The 16,280-nt window shown below is 43.8% G+C and overlaps 1 protein-coding gene across 1 annotated transcript; it reads left to right on the top strand.

Moving 5' to 3' along the window:
• Positions 1-6,959: 6,959 nt before the first annotated feature.
• On the top strand, positions 6,960-7,408 carry LOC136554154 (gallinacin-10-like). The gene is made up of 2 exons (XM_066545955.1): positions 6,960-7,017; positions 7,269-7,408. The coding sequence occupies exons 1-2, from the start codon at positions 6,960-6,962 to the stop codon at positions 7,406-7,408; spliced, it is 198 nt and encodes a 65-aa protein (XP_066402052.1).
• Positions 7,409-16,280: the final 8,872 nt, after the last annotated feature.

Below are 16,280 nucleotides of genomic sequence, written 5' to 3'. Positions count from 1 at the left end.
GTATAATTATAGGAAAAACTAATTTCAGGAAAAAAAAAAGTTTCGAGAAAAAACATTAACTCAAATTTAAACTAGAACCTGGGAAACAAACAATTGGGTGATGTAGGAACAAGTGAAGAGCCAGGCACTGCCACTTCTCATCCCCAGCAGATGTGGTCCATTTTGGGTGGGAGAAAGCAAACTCCACTCCCAGCTCTGGCCCCTGCATTACACAATGCCCTGATTGGCTCATTGGAAATTGGTGACATGCTTGATGATGTCATGGCTTGCACAACTGGGTTTTGTCCCTGATATTGACCTTCGAAGCTGTGGGCTGCTTTACAGAGGGCTAGAAATGAGGTAACTAAGTAAATCAAAGTATCCAATTATTTCGGGTGACCCCTCCAGCTGGTTTTCTCTGTTCTTTAGAAGTGTCCAAGGCCAGGTTGGATGGGGCTTGAAGCAACCTGGGATAGTGGAATGTGTCCCTGCTTATGGCAGGGGGTAGGACTGGATGTTCTTTAAGGTCTTCCAACCCAAACCATCCTGTGATATGATATTTCAACTGATATTTCAATTTTATAACTGAATGGACGCACTTTTTTTGTAAGATTAGTGATACCTTTTCTTTTCTGTGCCATCTGTACAAGTGGAGATCTGCAGTGGTTGACTCAGAGAGGGATTTAGACATCTATAATCACTGTGATTTCTCTTGGGGACAGTGGCATCCAAGCAGAGACGGGAATGAAACTCTGGGCAATTCCAAGCTTTGATCAGGACACTCACCTGTGTAGAGGACAGATATTTAGATCTCAAAAATATTGTTGTTATTAGTTATGATTTATAGCAGAAGAAAGATTGCTAGCAGCAGGACAGAGGAATTCAAGACAACTGAACCATGAGGAGGGGTAGAAGGACTATTGATGAAGCATCTTATAAAAGGCTCATTTGCAGCTGGTGCCAAATAAGACTAATATGAATAATTGACAGAATTACAGAATCACTAGGTTGGGAGACATCTTCAAGATCATGAAGTCCAACCCATGCCCCAACACCTCAACTAAACCATGGCACCAAGTGCCACATCCAATCTTTTTTAAACACATCCAGGGATGGTGACTCCACCACATCCCTGGGCAGGCCATTCCACAACTTGATCATTCTTTCTGTAAAATACTTTTTCCTAATATCCAATAAATATTTCCCTTGGCGCAGATTAAGACTGTGTCGTCTGATTCTGTCAGCTGCAATATGTAATAATTATAATAGGATGAGCTGCAAATACAGTCTGGAAAGCTTCTGGACTCATAGCAGGGCCTTTCTCTGGGTTCTGAGATGACATCATTTGACCAGACCCATATTGTGCAATTCTTGGCTTCCAGTCCAAGGTGACCACACCAGGTGCCTGCTGGAATAGTTCCTAGCCAGGACTCATCACTGAAACAACCCAGGAATTTTTGGCACAGGGCTAGCAGAGGACAAAACTGCCAGGGCTGTTCTAATAATTGAATATTTCAGAGGATGAGTTTTCAGTGGTCACATCCTGAATCACTGCTCACACCCTGCTGCCCAAATTAGCTGCACCTCAATAAATTGTAATGTGGTCTTGGATGTAGCAGGCACAAGGGAGTTGTCTACTACAGATGAGAACAAGGAGAAGGTCAATGCCATGCTGACCTGACTGATTATAGATATAAATATATGTGAATCCAATTCTTGTGGCTGCAGCATCAGCACCTCCCTACCTAAAAAGTGTTGTGTTGTTGTGAGGGGTCCCCAGGACAAGGTGGGAGATGAGAATTTGACTCCATGTTCTCAGAATGCTGATATGATATGATATGATATGATATTATGTTATAAGAAATTATATACTAAAACTATACTAAAGAAAGAAAAAGGATACATCAGAAGGCTAGACAAGAATGATAATAAAAACCTGTGACAGACGCTGAGAGTCTGACACACCTGGCTGTGATTGGTCATTAATTAAAAACAATTCACATGCTGGGTAAACAATTCTCCAAATCACATTCCAGAGCAGCAAAACAGGGAGAAGCTGAAGCTTCCCAGCTTTCCAGGAGAAGAAATCCTGGTGAAGGGATTTTTCATAAAATATCATGGTGACAAACAAGAACCAGTGGAGTTTCATGGTTCTGTTTTTCATGGTGATGATGGTGCCAAAGACAACAGAACCTACCCAATACACCACAGGAGCAGACATTTAAATGATGCACAGAGGGAAGCATTTAGACTGTGCTCACTGTCTAACGAAGACACTTCTGGTGTTTTAGCTTGTCATCAGCTGTACCATAACTCTTAAAAATTAAAGCTTATTCTGTAGGATACCATCCACACAGAAGTCTCAGTATTTTTTAGGAAAAGCAGCAGCACTAGGGCTGTGTGACAGATCAGGGAACTCCTCATCAGGACCAGGGAAGCACCAATCTTTTCTCCACAGCCTACAGAAGATCCTGCCTTCCTCCTTCCTCTCAAACACTCATTATTATTCCTTCTCACCCTCCCCTTCACAGAGGAATTCCCCTTCAGCTTAGAGGCACAGAGGACAGTACATTCTCCCAGCTGGTGTTCAGTGCTGTCATTTGAATTTCTATTTAATGTTGACTCAGTGTCTGGATTGCAGCAGGAGGGCACAAGCAGCTGAGTTTAAAGCAGCCAAGGGCAGGTAATGATTGACCAGGTTCCCAGACCTCAGCACAGCACCATCCCTGAACCTGAAATGAAGAGGGGCCTCCCCTTGTGCCCTTTCAGTGACACCAGCCAATGTCTCACACACCAGGATTCATTAACTCATCTGCTGTATTGCTCCTCATCTAAAAATTTTAGGATATTTCTTTAATAGGAGACCTCTGTAAGCTGTTGTCAGGCACAGTGGGGACTGATGGAGAAACAGAGGTAAAACCTGCCCTGTGCACCCATTTAGCCCATGGGAAATGGCACAAACCACTCTAATGACAAGTGATGTGTAGGAATATTGTGTGTGAAAGCCAAGTGTGTCCATTAGAGGATGTCCACTGGTAAATTTTCATTTTCAAGCAACCTTGGCCCTCATTTTCCCATTCTTATTCTTATTGTGCCCTTGTCATAGTTGAGACAGAGACAGCACAAAGCAACACACTCCATTTTCAGAAGGCTTCAAACTCATTTTATTATACCATGCATGTTTTTTGTACATTCTTACAAAATGCAGACGTTTACACTTTACTCATTGGAAACAAAGTGCTCATTGGAATGGGCAGTTGCAGGTTTCTCTTATTTATCCTTCTTTCTTTCTTGGTTTCTATGTCAATGACCTTGTTAGAAAATTCTTTCAGGGGTAAACATGGATCCTCGTATCAAACTTCCCTCTAGCTCACAGAAGTCACTGTAAAAACTCTTCCACATGCCCTTAGCAGGATGATGTCAAAGGGTAGAAAGATGGAATCACAGAATGGTTTGGGCTGGAAGGGAGCTTAAAGATAATCCAGTTTCAACCCCCTGCCTTGGGCAGGGACACCTTCCACTACCCCAGGTTCCTCAAAGCCTGATCCAGCCTGGTTTTGAACAGTTCCAAGGATGTTCCACCTTCCATCAGACCAGGCTGTTCCAGATGGAGCAACCTGGGGAGTGGAAGGTGTTCCTGCCCATGGCAGAGGTGGAACTGGATGATCTTTAAGCTCCCTTCCAACCCAAATATTTTCATGATTCTATGATTCTATAATAATGATTTGTGCTATCATTAGGAAGCCAGGAGAATACTGGATTATGTTTTAACATGCATTTAGTTTTAATGGAACATAAGAACATGATTTCTTAAATAACCCTGTGCCTACGAGATTTTAAAGGCATATTTATATTTACAATAGTAAAATGAAGTTTTGCCACCATCCAAATACTTGTACCCTGTTTTAAACAACCTATCTCAAAAGCATAGTAGTTTTTAGACTTCTTTTCATTTGTCATGAGCTGATGAGTCGCACTCAAAAGAAAACACTGAGGCAAACCCCTCCTATATAACATCATGTATGGTGCTTGCCGTGAATTATTATGGGGGTAGTTTGTTACTCAAGGAAGGAACAGGAGAAGAAAAACCCCTGTTTTGCAGAAGACTGAAAAAATCAGCTTGAAATGCTGTTTGCAAAGTTTTTCCCCACTCAACATTTCAGATTTTCCTTGCAGTATCACCTTTGGAAAGGGGCAAAATCCAGGAAAATTGAATTGCAAAATCCCTCCAGCTCCTCTTTGCTTAGAGAGCTTGATTTCTCTGGGATAGGTACTTGCAGCTCCTTGAATTCCCAGCTCATGTGTGGGGGTTAATGTTCAACAGAGACCTCCAGGACTTCATCCTGGTCCTGGGTACTGTGGGATAGAGTTGCATGCACACACTTCCATGTTCCAGCCCCAGGTCACTGCTGTGCTGCATGAATTGTTCTGCTCCTTGCCTGTTTTGTACAAGTTTTGCCCGGTTTTAAGCAACCAGTTTGCTCCTGTCTTTGTTTTTGTTAGCACTCAAAGTAATGGAATTTTCCTCTTGCTCTGAGTGACATTTTCAGGTTGCTAGCAGGGCTCAAAGTGTTGGTCACTTCCATAGAATCATGGAATCCTTGAAGAGTTTGGGTTGGAAAGGACCTTAGGGCTCATCTCATTTCAACCCCCTCCCATGGGCAGGGACACCTTCCACTGGACCAGATTGTTCCAAGCCCCATCTTTGGTTGTTTCCAGGGTTCATCCACCACCTCCCTGGGCAATCTGTGCCAGGGTTTTGCCACCCCCATTGCAAAAATCTTCTTCCCTGTTTCCTAGAGGGCCATTCTCTTTCTGCAAAATCTCTTCAGCAAAATCTGAGTGCTGTGGCAGTCCATATAAATGAAATAATATAATTTAACTTTAATAATAGATTGACTTTGTTTCAGAGGAGGGAAAATAAAGCCATGGAAGTGAGTAGAGCTTTTTCAAATAACAAAAAGTAATCACAAACTTCCCCAGGGCCACACTTTGATTTTATTTAGGAAAAACACCCCTCCTCCCTCACTTGGATGTCTTATGGATAAGTGCTTCCATTTGGACAACACTCCCACACTGTTCTGTCTGTGTGAAAGACAGGTGAGGGGAATTCACATTTCAAAGGGTCTTGAGAAAAACAGGAGAGTTTTATTTTTTGGTTTATTCATGCTGGTGTTGCAGATCAGGTGTTTGCCTCTCTGTATCCCACTAAAGAGAGAAGAGAGGGGTGACAAATTAAATTTCTTCTCCATTAGAAATGGGGAAAGTTGAAGAGTTGCTGGCAAGGGAAAAAGATCCTTTTCAAGGCAAGGGTGCAGAAAAAAAAAGAGGGACAAAAAAGGAGCACTTGGCATTTCTTGGTTAATTAGATTTTATGAGTGGAAGAGGGAAATCAGTGTTTATCTTGTTATTTGCTGCATAAACTCACCTTGTTGCCTCTCTCTCAGCTGCTCGATCTGGCCCATTACTGTGCAAATTAAACATAAACCTCAGTAATGTTTTCATCCTTCGAACAATTCTTGGAACAAAAGTGCCATTAACTCTGAGTTAAATATAATGAATGAGGTAATAAGGAAACAAACCACTGAACCAGAATGCCAGAGGTAAGAACTGCAGAAACACCAGGGCTGTGGCAGTGTTTAAGCTGTTTATTAGCCCAGGATTTTTTGAAGGAGAACCTTCCTGCATTGATCTCCTTTTAAGAAAATTTACAGCCACAGGGATCATGCTCTGAAGTGAAGCCCCAGAAGATGCTGCCCTTCAAAGCATTGTGTCAGACATGATTCGTGTGGAATCAGCACATTCTCCCAACCTTTTAAGGGCACTAAGAGGGGAAATAGTTGGCATTGCATCACAAACTTGTGCATGTATATGAAGTAGTTTATTTCCTTTAAAGGAAAATAGATATATTAGTGAGTGTTAGAACTCTTAACTCCTGAGGTTTTTAATCTGGACAAACAAACTGAATGCAAAGAGAATTCACCCCTTAAGGCTGAAGGTGGAGCAGTGGGAATGATGTGGGATGAAGTGCCAGGCTGAATGGGGCTTGGAGCAACCTGTTCTAGTGGAAGTGTCCCTGCCCATGGCAGGGGTGTTGGAATGAGATGATCTTTAGGGTCCCTTCCAACCCAAACTGTTCTGTGATTCTGTGACACAAGTGAGGAGTGAGGGAGGGGGAGAGCTTTGTGTCAGCCCCCTGCAGTGGGTGAGGCTGTCCTGAGACTGTTTAAAAAGTGACAGAGAACAGTTGCATCACCTCAAGTCTTTCCCAATGCTTTCCTCTGCCTTTGACATCATCCACCTGGCTGCAGGGATGGGGAGATGGAGACAAAATGTGACATGAACTGTCAGTGAGTGACAAACCCAGGGTCAAAGCTGGGTCTCCACTCCAATGGTCAAGCTACCTCAGGGAAGGTATAGGTTGGAAATTAGGAAGAAATTTTTCACCAAAAGAATAATGAAGTGCTGGAATGCTCTTCCCAGGGAGGTGGTAGAATCACCATCTCTGGATGTGTTTAAAAAAAGACTGGACATGGCACTTGATGCTATAGTCTAGTTGAGGTCTTAGGGCATAGGTAGGACTTGATGATCTTAGAGGTCTCTTCCAACCTCATTATTCTGTGATTCTGTGTCTTCCAAGTCCCCCTGACCCATCCTGGTGCCTGTGTTGGGAAGAAGTTTCCAAAAGCCATGAAAATTGGTGCAGCTCACTCAGGCTTGGCTGATGGTCAGATTATATAACTGGCCCGTGAAGTGGAAATTCACCCCTGGGGGATTGCAACACATTCACTGCCACCTGAGATAAGGGGTCCAGTCCCTCTCCAGAAAGTTCATGGCAGTTACTCATTGACTTGTCACACAATCCCAAGGGCCCTATAAATACCAGGTGTCTGTCCCAGCCCTTGCTCAAGCCAGCTCCAGCCACCATTGGCCTTTCAGGTGCTCTGCAGGACCTCACAATCCACAAGCAGCTGACAGCCATGAAGATCCTCTACCTGCTCTTCGCTGTCTTCCTCCTCCTCTTCCAGGCCACTTCAGGTGAGAAGCAAAACTCCTACAAAGAGCAAAAGGGTTTGTAAGCAGAAGAGTGTTCACAGGGGGGCAAAAAGCCACCATCAGCTGAAAGGCAAAAATCTGATGCCACAGGGGTGGTGCAGTGGTGGGACCAGGAGCATCTCCACTCAGAATACTTCCACTTGCTAAAAAAGAAAACACATGACCTGTTGAACATTTACCTCTCATCATTTCAGGCAGAAAGCTGAGATTTTAACTCCTGCCACTCCCCACAGGTTCTGCAGACCCTCTTTTTGCTGACACTGTCGAGTGCCGGAGCGCACAGGGAAGATTCTGCCGTGCTGGGGCGTGCCCACCCACCTTCACTGCCACGGGGACCTGCCACGGGGGCATGATGAACTGCTGCTCCAAGTAGGTGACAAAACATCTCGGGGGCCTCAGAAGGTCCCCTGTTTTATCCCCTGTTTCTCTGAATAATCAGCAAAACTTTAGTGGGGCTTGCAGGGCAACCCTCGGTGGGAAGGTCCAGAGGGAGGAGGAACACGTGCGTAATGTTGATGTGTGCTTAGGGAGAAAATTCATTTGAATGGAAGATATGTATGGGAGAAAGAATTCAGAATTCAGAATGGTCAAAATGTCCAAGAATTCAGTATTTTTCACTTTATTTTGAATTTTTATGGGAAAAGAAAGAAGTTTTTTAAAGAAATTATTAGGAAAATACTTCACAGCATTTATACCCATCAGGGGAAGCTTTTTATCATCCGTCTGGTTTTATTTTAAAATTTACCTAGAAAAGGGGGGAGAGTGTTCACAGAACTTTGCTTTTCAACCTCTCCCCATCTCTCCTTCCTTCCACCACTGTACAGCTCCTAGAAAGGTGATGAGGAGTGAATTTGTCACTTTTGACCTTTGAAACCACTTTCTAATAATGTCTGGAGTTTCCCTGATAGCCAGATTTTTTTATTTCCTTAAGTTTTTGGTCATGCTTTTGGGGAATGCTTTTCATCTTAAAATAAAACAAGTTCTCCATCTAATTAATTATTAGAATAACTTTGTTCAATTAATGGCCACGAGATGATCCTTGCCAGTTGCAGTGACATTCACACCCCCAAATTCAGCGCCAGATTAGGAGAGGTTCCTGTACCTTTGATGAAGAGGACTGGTGTGAAGATAAAATTTATCCCAGCCATGATGCTCAGGCAGATCCCCAGCCACTGATGTGACAAGACAGACCCTGGCTCAAAACAAAGGGAGAGCTCAGACCTGTGATGTCTGAATTTTCCAGAACTCTTTATTCTGTGATTCTGTTATTTATAGAATTGCCAAGGCTTAAAGGTTCCCAGAAACTGAAGAAATCTGATGAGGTGGTTCTAGAAAAAAAGTTTTATACATCTATTTAGCAAATGGGGATCCTCAGTGGTTTCAGGAAGCCCAAGTAATTCCAATAATAGGGCAGGTTTGTTGCCAGGAGAATAAGGTGTTAAGGAATAAGATGCTAAGGATGCATTTGGGAAATCAGGAAAGCAAATGGAACAGAAGAAACTTGATATTAGATGATTTTACAAAGCAGTGATGTGATCCCTCAGTTTCTGTGACCACTCATGCTCCTTGGAAAGCAATTTCCACTGATAGCAAATGGACTGGGAGGAGCAGATGGGAGAACTCCAACATCAAATTTCTGTCAGAACATCTGCTAGACCTGACAAAAAGAAAACTGAGCCTGGGAAAGGAACAAGACCTCTCGAGTTTGGTTTCAGGTGTAATTTTCCTACAGAAATACTCTTTCTTTAAAAATGTACCTGATACTGATGGATGTTAGTGTTCAGGATTAAAGTTCTTATATTGGCTCTTTGATTTTCAGCTGAACTGACCAATACAAGAGTAGAAGTTAAAACCAACAGGGTATTCTGAAGTACAATATAAATATTTTTTTCCAGCTCGGGTTGCTTGAAAACAAATCTTTGAATTTAGACATGAAGGGCTTGGTTCAGCAGGACACATTGAGATGTTTAGTGGCATTTGAAGTGCCTTGGAGTATTTAAATCATATCAATGTATCTGGCTGAGATAGCTCTAAGGGAAAGCACTGATTTTCAGAAAAGATAGATGTCTGGAGGCCAAGCAGATACCCCAGACCACTTCAGATGGCACTAAACTTGTGTGTTCAGCAACTACATCAAACACCCAGTTTTTTTATTTTGGTGCAAACTGAATAAAAAATGTCATTACAAGGGGTCATATAACTCATTTGCCAGTGGCCACAGTTTTATACACTGGTTATCTGCAGACCTGGACACCCAACACGCACAGAGATGTGGTTTTTAAACCTGCAGGCTGGAGCCACCCTGTAGGTTCATTTTGAAAGGTAATTGGAAGGTATTGAGGCTTTTAGAGAACAAGATGAGGTGGAACTGCAGCACAATAACAAGACCCTTTGTATCCTTGCAGGATTTTGGCAGAATAAGAAGAAAAAGCTTTCCTGGATCACAGCCCTTGAACCAGCAGCATTTCCACTGCCTTGAGGAGCTGATTTTCATGGATTCCTCCTCTGTCTAAAGCCTCCTGCAAATGAGCTTTAAAAGAAGCTTCCAGAGGGCATGTCCTGTTAGCACACCGCTTCTGGAGATCCGGGTTTTCCCTCGCTGAAGTCACTCCCTTTTTGCTTTTAATACTCAAGCCACTTTGGCTCCTTGGCCACCTGTTCCAGCCTACCTCACAGGGGTGTTTGGAGGTTCAATCACTTCAGGTTCATGCAGCTCTTGGAGGATGTGAAGCAATATATATATTATTATTTTATTCGCACATGAAAATAAAGGTTTTCTTGAACCAAAACCCGCGATCTTTGTTGTTGCTCACAGAAATTTCCTCTCTGGTTTTGACTCAAGGCTCAGAATGATGCACTATTTTTTAAAGAAGTGAGTCTGTGCAGTCTCACATATTCCCAAAGGATTTGGGAAAGAGAATGACTAAAGGAGCAGCCAGTTTTGGTGATGGTAATAAAAAATGGTAATAAAATTTAGGATGACAGTAATGAAAGCTGAGTGGGAAGAACTTTACAGGCAACTCTTGACACAGAGGATAATTGTATGGCAGCCAATACCAGCAGTATTGCAATTTATATATATATATAATATACAATATACAATACATAATATACAATATACAATATATAACACATAATATGTAATATATAATATATAATACATGATATATAATATAACATATAATAATATATAATATAGCATATATAAGCATTAAAAATACATACACACATCCCTGAATTTATTAACACAACAATGGGGTCTGAACTATCCCTCCACAAAGACGAGATTTGGGTGATGTATAGACTGGGTTTTAAAACATCAGACCTGTTTTCAACAACAGTCACAAAATTCAGTATTTAAAGAACACACTGTAGCAAGGACATGTCCAATTTAAAAAACAGACACTGATGATTTGTTCTACGTCCCTCAAGTTCCTTCTGTGTGCTGGTTTTGTCTGGGATGGATTTAATTTACTTTCCAGTATGGAATGGTGGTTTGGGTTTGTGCTGGGAGCAGCGCTGATAATTCAGGGATGTTTTTTGTTATGGCTGAGCAGAACTCAATCAAGGCTGCCTTTTCTGCTCCTCATCCCACCAATGAGAGGGCTGAGGGGGACAAGAGGTTGGGAGGGGACAGAGCCAGGACAGCTGGCCCCAGGTGACCCAAAGGATATTCCAGACCATGTGGGGTCATGCTCAGGAATAAAACTTGCAGGAAGAACAAGGAAGGAAGGAAGGAAGGGACATTTGGAGTGATGGAGTTTTTCTTCCCAAGTCACTGTTACCTGTGGTGGATTCCTGCTCTCCTGGGGATGGCTGCCAGCCCATGGGAAGTAGTGAATAAATTCCTTGTTCTGCTTTGCTTGCACAGATTTTGTTTTGGCTACTAATCTGTCTCTATCTCAACCCACAAGTTTTTTCACTTTCACTCTTCTGATTTTCTCCCCATTCCACCAGGGCAGAAGTGAGCAAGAGCTGCATGAAGCTGAATTTCCAGCTTGGGTAAAACCACAACATCCTGAAGAAAATCTCTGCTATTAAATCTGGATAAATTCAGAACAGACTGAGCCTCAGATTTCCCTGCTACCCCAATGAAACACATCTCTGGTGTGTAAATCACAGAGATGTTATTCCAAAAGGGGTTGTCTCTATTTCTGTCTCTGGATGCAGGACCTTATGCCCATCAAGGTCTGGCATTTCAGCCCAGCAGCCACCTCTTGGGATCTCTGCTGGTCAGAGTGACCCTGAGATACGTCAGAAAGTCTCTTTTCCCAGCCTGGTGGTTGAAGAAGGAGTCAGAGCTCCTCATTTCTCATTCTCAAGATTGTTTATTGTATCTTATCTATAAAATTCTTTCTCCTGACCTGCCGAGGTACACTCAGCAGGACAGTCAGAGGCACTCTGCCCACCTCAAGCAGTGTTATCTTTTTATACTAAAAACTATGTGTACAATATTTACAATAACTTCCCAATACCTATCACCTATGTTAGACAGTGAGCTTCTACTCTAAACCAATCTAAAAGTGCCACCATCACAGCAGAAGATGGAGGCCAAGAAGAAGAAGAAGGAGAAAGGTTGGACACGCCCAGATTCCTCCATCTTGCCCCCTCAACCCCCATTCTAAAAACCCCAAAAATCTATTTTTCACCCCATGATAAATTCACTATCGTTCTACTTAAACTGTCATGGCTTGTAATTCTTCATATAAAGGTTGGTGATAGTTTTTCCAAGGGCTAAATCAAAGGCACAGGGGTCTTGGGCTCTGTACCAAGGTCTCTGAGCCCCCCCGGGCAGGGGCTCAAATCCTCGAGGGCAGCCAGAGGAATTTCTGGGTTCCAACAGCCACCCTCACTCCAGGCTCATTCTTCCATTTGTGCCCAATTTCTGTGAAGTCCCTTGAGTGCCCATCTCACCTCTGCATCCCCCTGAGCCTGAGTGGAACCTGGCCTTGGCCTCATGTGAGACAGCTCCCACTGCTCTCCTCTGTTGATGGCCCTACAGGGACCTGCTTCTCCCATCCCAGTTCCCTGCCCTGTTTCTCTCCTGTGGTGACCACTGGGAGTTCTTCCCAAGGATTTCCTCATTCCATGTCTATTCAGAACTTGTCTCCTAGGACACCATTGGTGTTTCCCCATGGAGGGCTGGGAGGGCAGCAGCTCAAACCCAACTCTTTGATAGCATTCAAGCTATGGGAAAAATAGGTTGTTTTGGTTGATATTCCCCTTCCAAAGCTGATGCAGGACCTCAGAAAAACTCATCCTTGGTGACCTGAAGAACAGATCAGTTTCAAAATGATGACTGGAACAGAGCTTTCCAAGAAATCTGCTATCAGTGACTTATCCCCCTCCCTGCTCTGGTCCATGGCCTGGACACAGGCTGGAGGTGGTCCCATTACTGGCCTTGGACAGAAACTTCAGTCACTAGGACTGGAGTTTCCCACTGAAAATGAGTTTTATGCATGAGCAGCCTTTATTGAGTGCTCTGTCAAGGAGAACAAACATCGTGTACCCTCTGCTCAATGCCACCTTCACTGGCTGCAAACACTTGTCCCTCTCTCTGTCACTTGTTCCATGCCCTTAACTTCAGGACAGGGGAACTCAACACCACTTCTTGCCTCTGCCTGTTTATTTATTGCTGGAACAGAGGAGATTGTCACTAAATTAATCCTCCCTTTCTGATCAGGCAGATTAGCTACTCATCAGTTATAATTAAAAGCAGAGAAACTCCTTCAGAGCCAAAGATATTTGCACTGATTTCCCCACAGTCCACAATACAGACCACAGGTGGTGATTTCTTAAGGTGTAAAGGCAAATTTACCAAGCTCCCTGAAGGATCAGTAAGCCAAACAAATGAATTTGCTCTTTCTGGGTGACAAAATTATTTTCCTTCAAAGGGATAGGTCCCATACAAAATCCACTAACCACTGCTTGGCTGCCAGGTCAAATGTTATAATAATATCTCAAACAGAGACCTCAAGATCAACAGCTTCCTGTGAGTCAAGCCTCAATGATGTCTCTGTTCAGTGGAGACTGTTTGGAGCATCTTTTCCTGGTCCTCAAGAAGAAGGAAGAAGTGGAGCACGGTGTCCAAGCTGCCTTTCCCTGGTGCCAAGCAGTCTCCAAGGGGGCTGTTATCACCCCAGGTACATTTATATTTCCATGGAGGGAGCCTGGACCCGGGACAGGCATTGCTGCCACTCTCCAGCTGGACTCGGGGAGGGAGTTGAGGAGGCCGGGGACATTCCCTCTTTCCTTCCCTCTCCCTGGCATTGTTTGGTTCCAAAGAACATTGAACCATCTGTGACATCATGGCCCAGCAGGGTTTGCTCAGCAGCCTCACTCCCCAAATTAAACATCCCTGCCCCTTGTGCTGCCTGGGACGGGCAGGAGGGGGGATTGTGCAAGGAGTAGAAAAGCACTTTTCACTTTTCCATTAAATCCTGTTATTTCTACAAGTACACTTCACCCTTAATGGTTTCCTTACAGCTGGCTGTGTTTTAAAACATCAGAGACTGATGATTTAAAACATGACAAAGATCATGGACTCCACTTTTTTTCTCTTATTTTTGTCTTTCCAGAAGTGAAGCTGAGGGTGGAGATGGATGGGCTGCCTGTCTGAAACCTTGTGCAGGTGCTCAGAGTGGTTTGGGTTGTGGGGTTGTGTCCATGTCCTGCATCACAATTCAGGCATCAGGGAGATGGTCAGTGTTTCCCTATGATTCCCTTTAAATAAAATTCCAGGCACACAGAGACACAGTGTGATTTAATACAAATGATTGACTCCTTGAAACTTCTGTATCCGGGAGGGAAATGGAGGAGAGGTGACAGCAACAGCTTGAGCCTCTGGCTCAGGGTCTAAATGTGTGTGTGAAAATACAAATGTGTATTTTCATGTGTGTGAAAATACAAATGTGTATTTTCATGTGTCTGAAAATACAAATGTGTATTTTCATGTGTGTGAAAATAGAGGGCCTTTCCCTAAACCATCACTGCCCACCCCAGCTCTCACAGCTCCTGGCTGAGGTCTGAAGGATAATTTTCTCACCATGTTCCCCAAGGATGTGGGCTCAATGAAGTATGAGTGGGAATTTATTTTCTTTGCCATCTGTATCCTGTTGCCCCTCCTCAACCTCCTCATCCATCCACAAGAAGATTTTTGCTTGTTTCTAGCCCTGATATACTGAATAAGTGGGTTTCTTTTATAAACCTGAAGCCCTTTCATGCCCTCCATCCAACTTGCAGCAGCTGGTTCAGCAGGCACAAACCTCTCTGCCCTCTGTGAGCAGTCGGAGCTGACCCCTGCTCTCGCCCTCCCTCGTTTCAGTTTGCTGCTCTGGCTGAAGCAGTAAATAATTAATCACCCTCATGACTTTGTTTCACTGATGATTTGTGGTTTGTCTTGTTTGACTGAAAAAAAAAATGTTCACTTAAGTTCCCATATGTCACAGGAGTGGCATTTCTTGGTGACAGGTACAAGGGTTAAGAGACCTTTACAGAATTCTGGTGACACTTCTTCTGGTCCATTTTAGATAAGGCTGGACCTTCACATGCATGAAAAAAACCCCATTAGGTTTTATTTTCAGATACAGAAATAAGTTACAAGGTGATAAGAGAGGTGCAGACACCACACAGAAGTGGGTTTGATATGTTGAATCTGTGAAATCAGAGATGCGAGTCTCTTCATAACCACATTCAGCAAGGTGATTGACAACAAGGGAAAATGTCATTAAATCAAGAAAATTTGGGCAAGAATGAGTAATTTTAGACACACCATGCAGACTAGATTTGGGAAGAAGGCTGACACTATGATATCATTGTTTTCAGACAGATCTTTGGGGTTGCTGGAGGGAATTAGGATCTGTCTCTTATGATAGCATGGCACAACACACAGAGTTGTCTCTTCCAGTCCTTTCTGTTTAATGACTTCTGTAACATTTGGTACAAATCCATAGCTAAACTCACAAATAAAAGGCACAGAGAGTCACTGAGCTGTGAAATATGCTGGAAAACCTCCTGGAAGTGCCAGTTTCATAGTCAGGAGGGGGGATATCCATGAGTCTTTCAGCCTTACTCTGGCTCCTTCGTTTGCAGCCCTACAACTCCAACCCAAGCAAGGATTAAATCTCTGATCCTTTCCTGCATTTTTCTCCATTATCACAGAATGGTTTGGGTTGGAAAGTGTGACTGTGGTCACAAGGGTTTTCAGGATGAAGAAGAGACGAGAATGTTGACTCCGTGATCAGAAGGCTTGATTTATTATTTTATGATATATGTTACATTAAGACTATACTAAAAAGAAATAGAAAGGAAAAGGTTTCTTCAGCAGCTAGCTAAGCTAAGAATAGAAAAGAATGAATAACAAAGATCTGTGTCTCAGACAGAGCAAGAGCCAGCTCTGCCATGAGTGGTCAAGAAATCCAAACACCCACAGGAGACCAATCACGGCTCTACCTGTTGCATTCCACAGCAGCAGATAACCATTGTTTACTTTGGTTACTGAAACTGCAGCTTCTCACAAGGAAAAATCCTAAGAAAGGATTTTTCATGAAAGATGTCTGCAACAGGAAAGGACCTTAAAGATCATCCTATTCCAAGCCCTACCTGGGTAGGAATATTTTCCAGTATCCCAGGTTGCTCCAAGCCCTGTACAACCTGTCCTTGAACACTTCCCTGTACAGGGATGGGGCAGCCACAGCTTTTCAGAATAACCTGTTCCATTGTCTCACCACCCTCACAGTGAAGGAGTTTTCCTGAATATCTCACCTAAACCTGCTCTTTCAGCTTGAAGCCATTGCCCCTTGCCCTGCCACTCCATGCTCTTGCCTCCAAGGAGGACTTTTCTCCTTTGCTCACCCTGCCTGGTGGCTGAGGGGGAGGACAAGCTGGCACAAGACCATGGCCAAGAGCCACAGGGCACCATCAGTTCTGCATGGTTTACAGCCCTGTAGATCCCAGGAACCCACCTCCCTCCTGCTCCAATCCCCTGCCCTCCCTGGGCACAGCCCACCAGCTGGCACGGGTTGGTTTGGCTGCTCGGGTCAGCCAGCAAGACGTGGTCACGGCTCAGGTCGGGCATCTCCTAACGTGAGAGGTTGCAACACCTCCCTACCTCACCAATCTCCATGGGAACAGGGCAATGAACTCTCTGTTCTCCAGGCAGCCACTCCTCCACCCCCTTGTTCTGCCCCAGAGCCTTTATATGCAGAGGCACGGCCTGTGCTCTGTCTCGGACAGCTTCTGTTCAC

Source organism: Molothrus aeneus, chromosome 3 (genome assembly GCF_037042795.1).
Source record: "Molothrus aeneus isolate 106 chromosome 3, BPBGC_Maene_1.0, whole genome shotgun sequence".
NCBI lineage: Eukaryota > Metazoa > Chordata > Aves > Passeriformes > Icteridae > Molothrus > Molothrus aeneus.
This window is presented reverse-complemented; position numbering and strand designations above follow the sequence as displayed.

Bases quoted from the DNA above. Each gene is read 5' to 3' on its own strand.
- LOC136554154 (XM_066545955.1), top strand. From the start codon at position 6,960: ATGAAGATCCTCTACCTGCTCTTCGCTGTCTTCCTCCTCCTCTTCCAG. The intron at 7,018-7,268 runs GTGAGAAGCAAA...CACTCCCCACAG, and splicing joins CCTCTTCCAGGCCACTTCAG to GTTCTGCAGACCCTCTTTTT.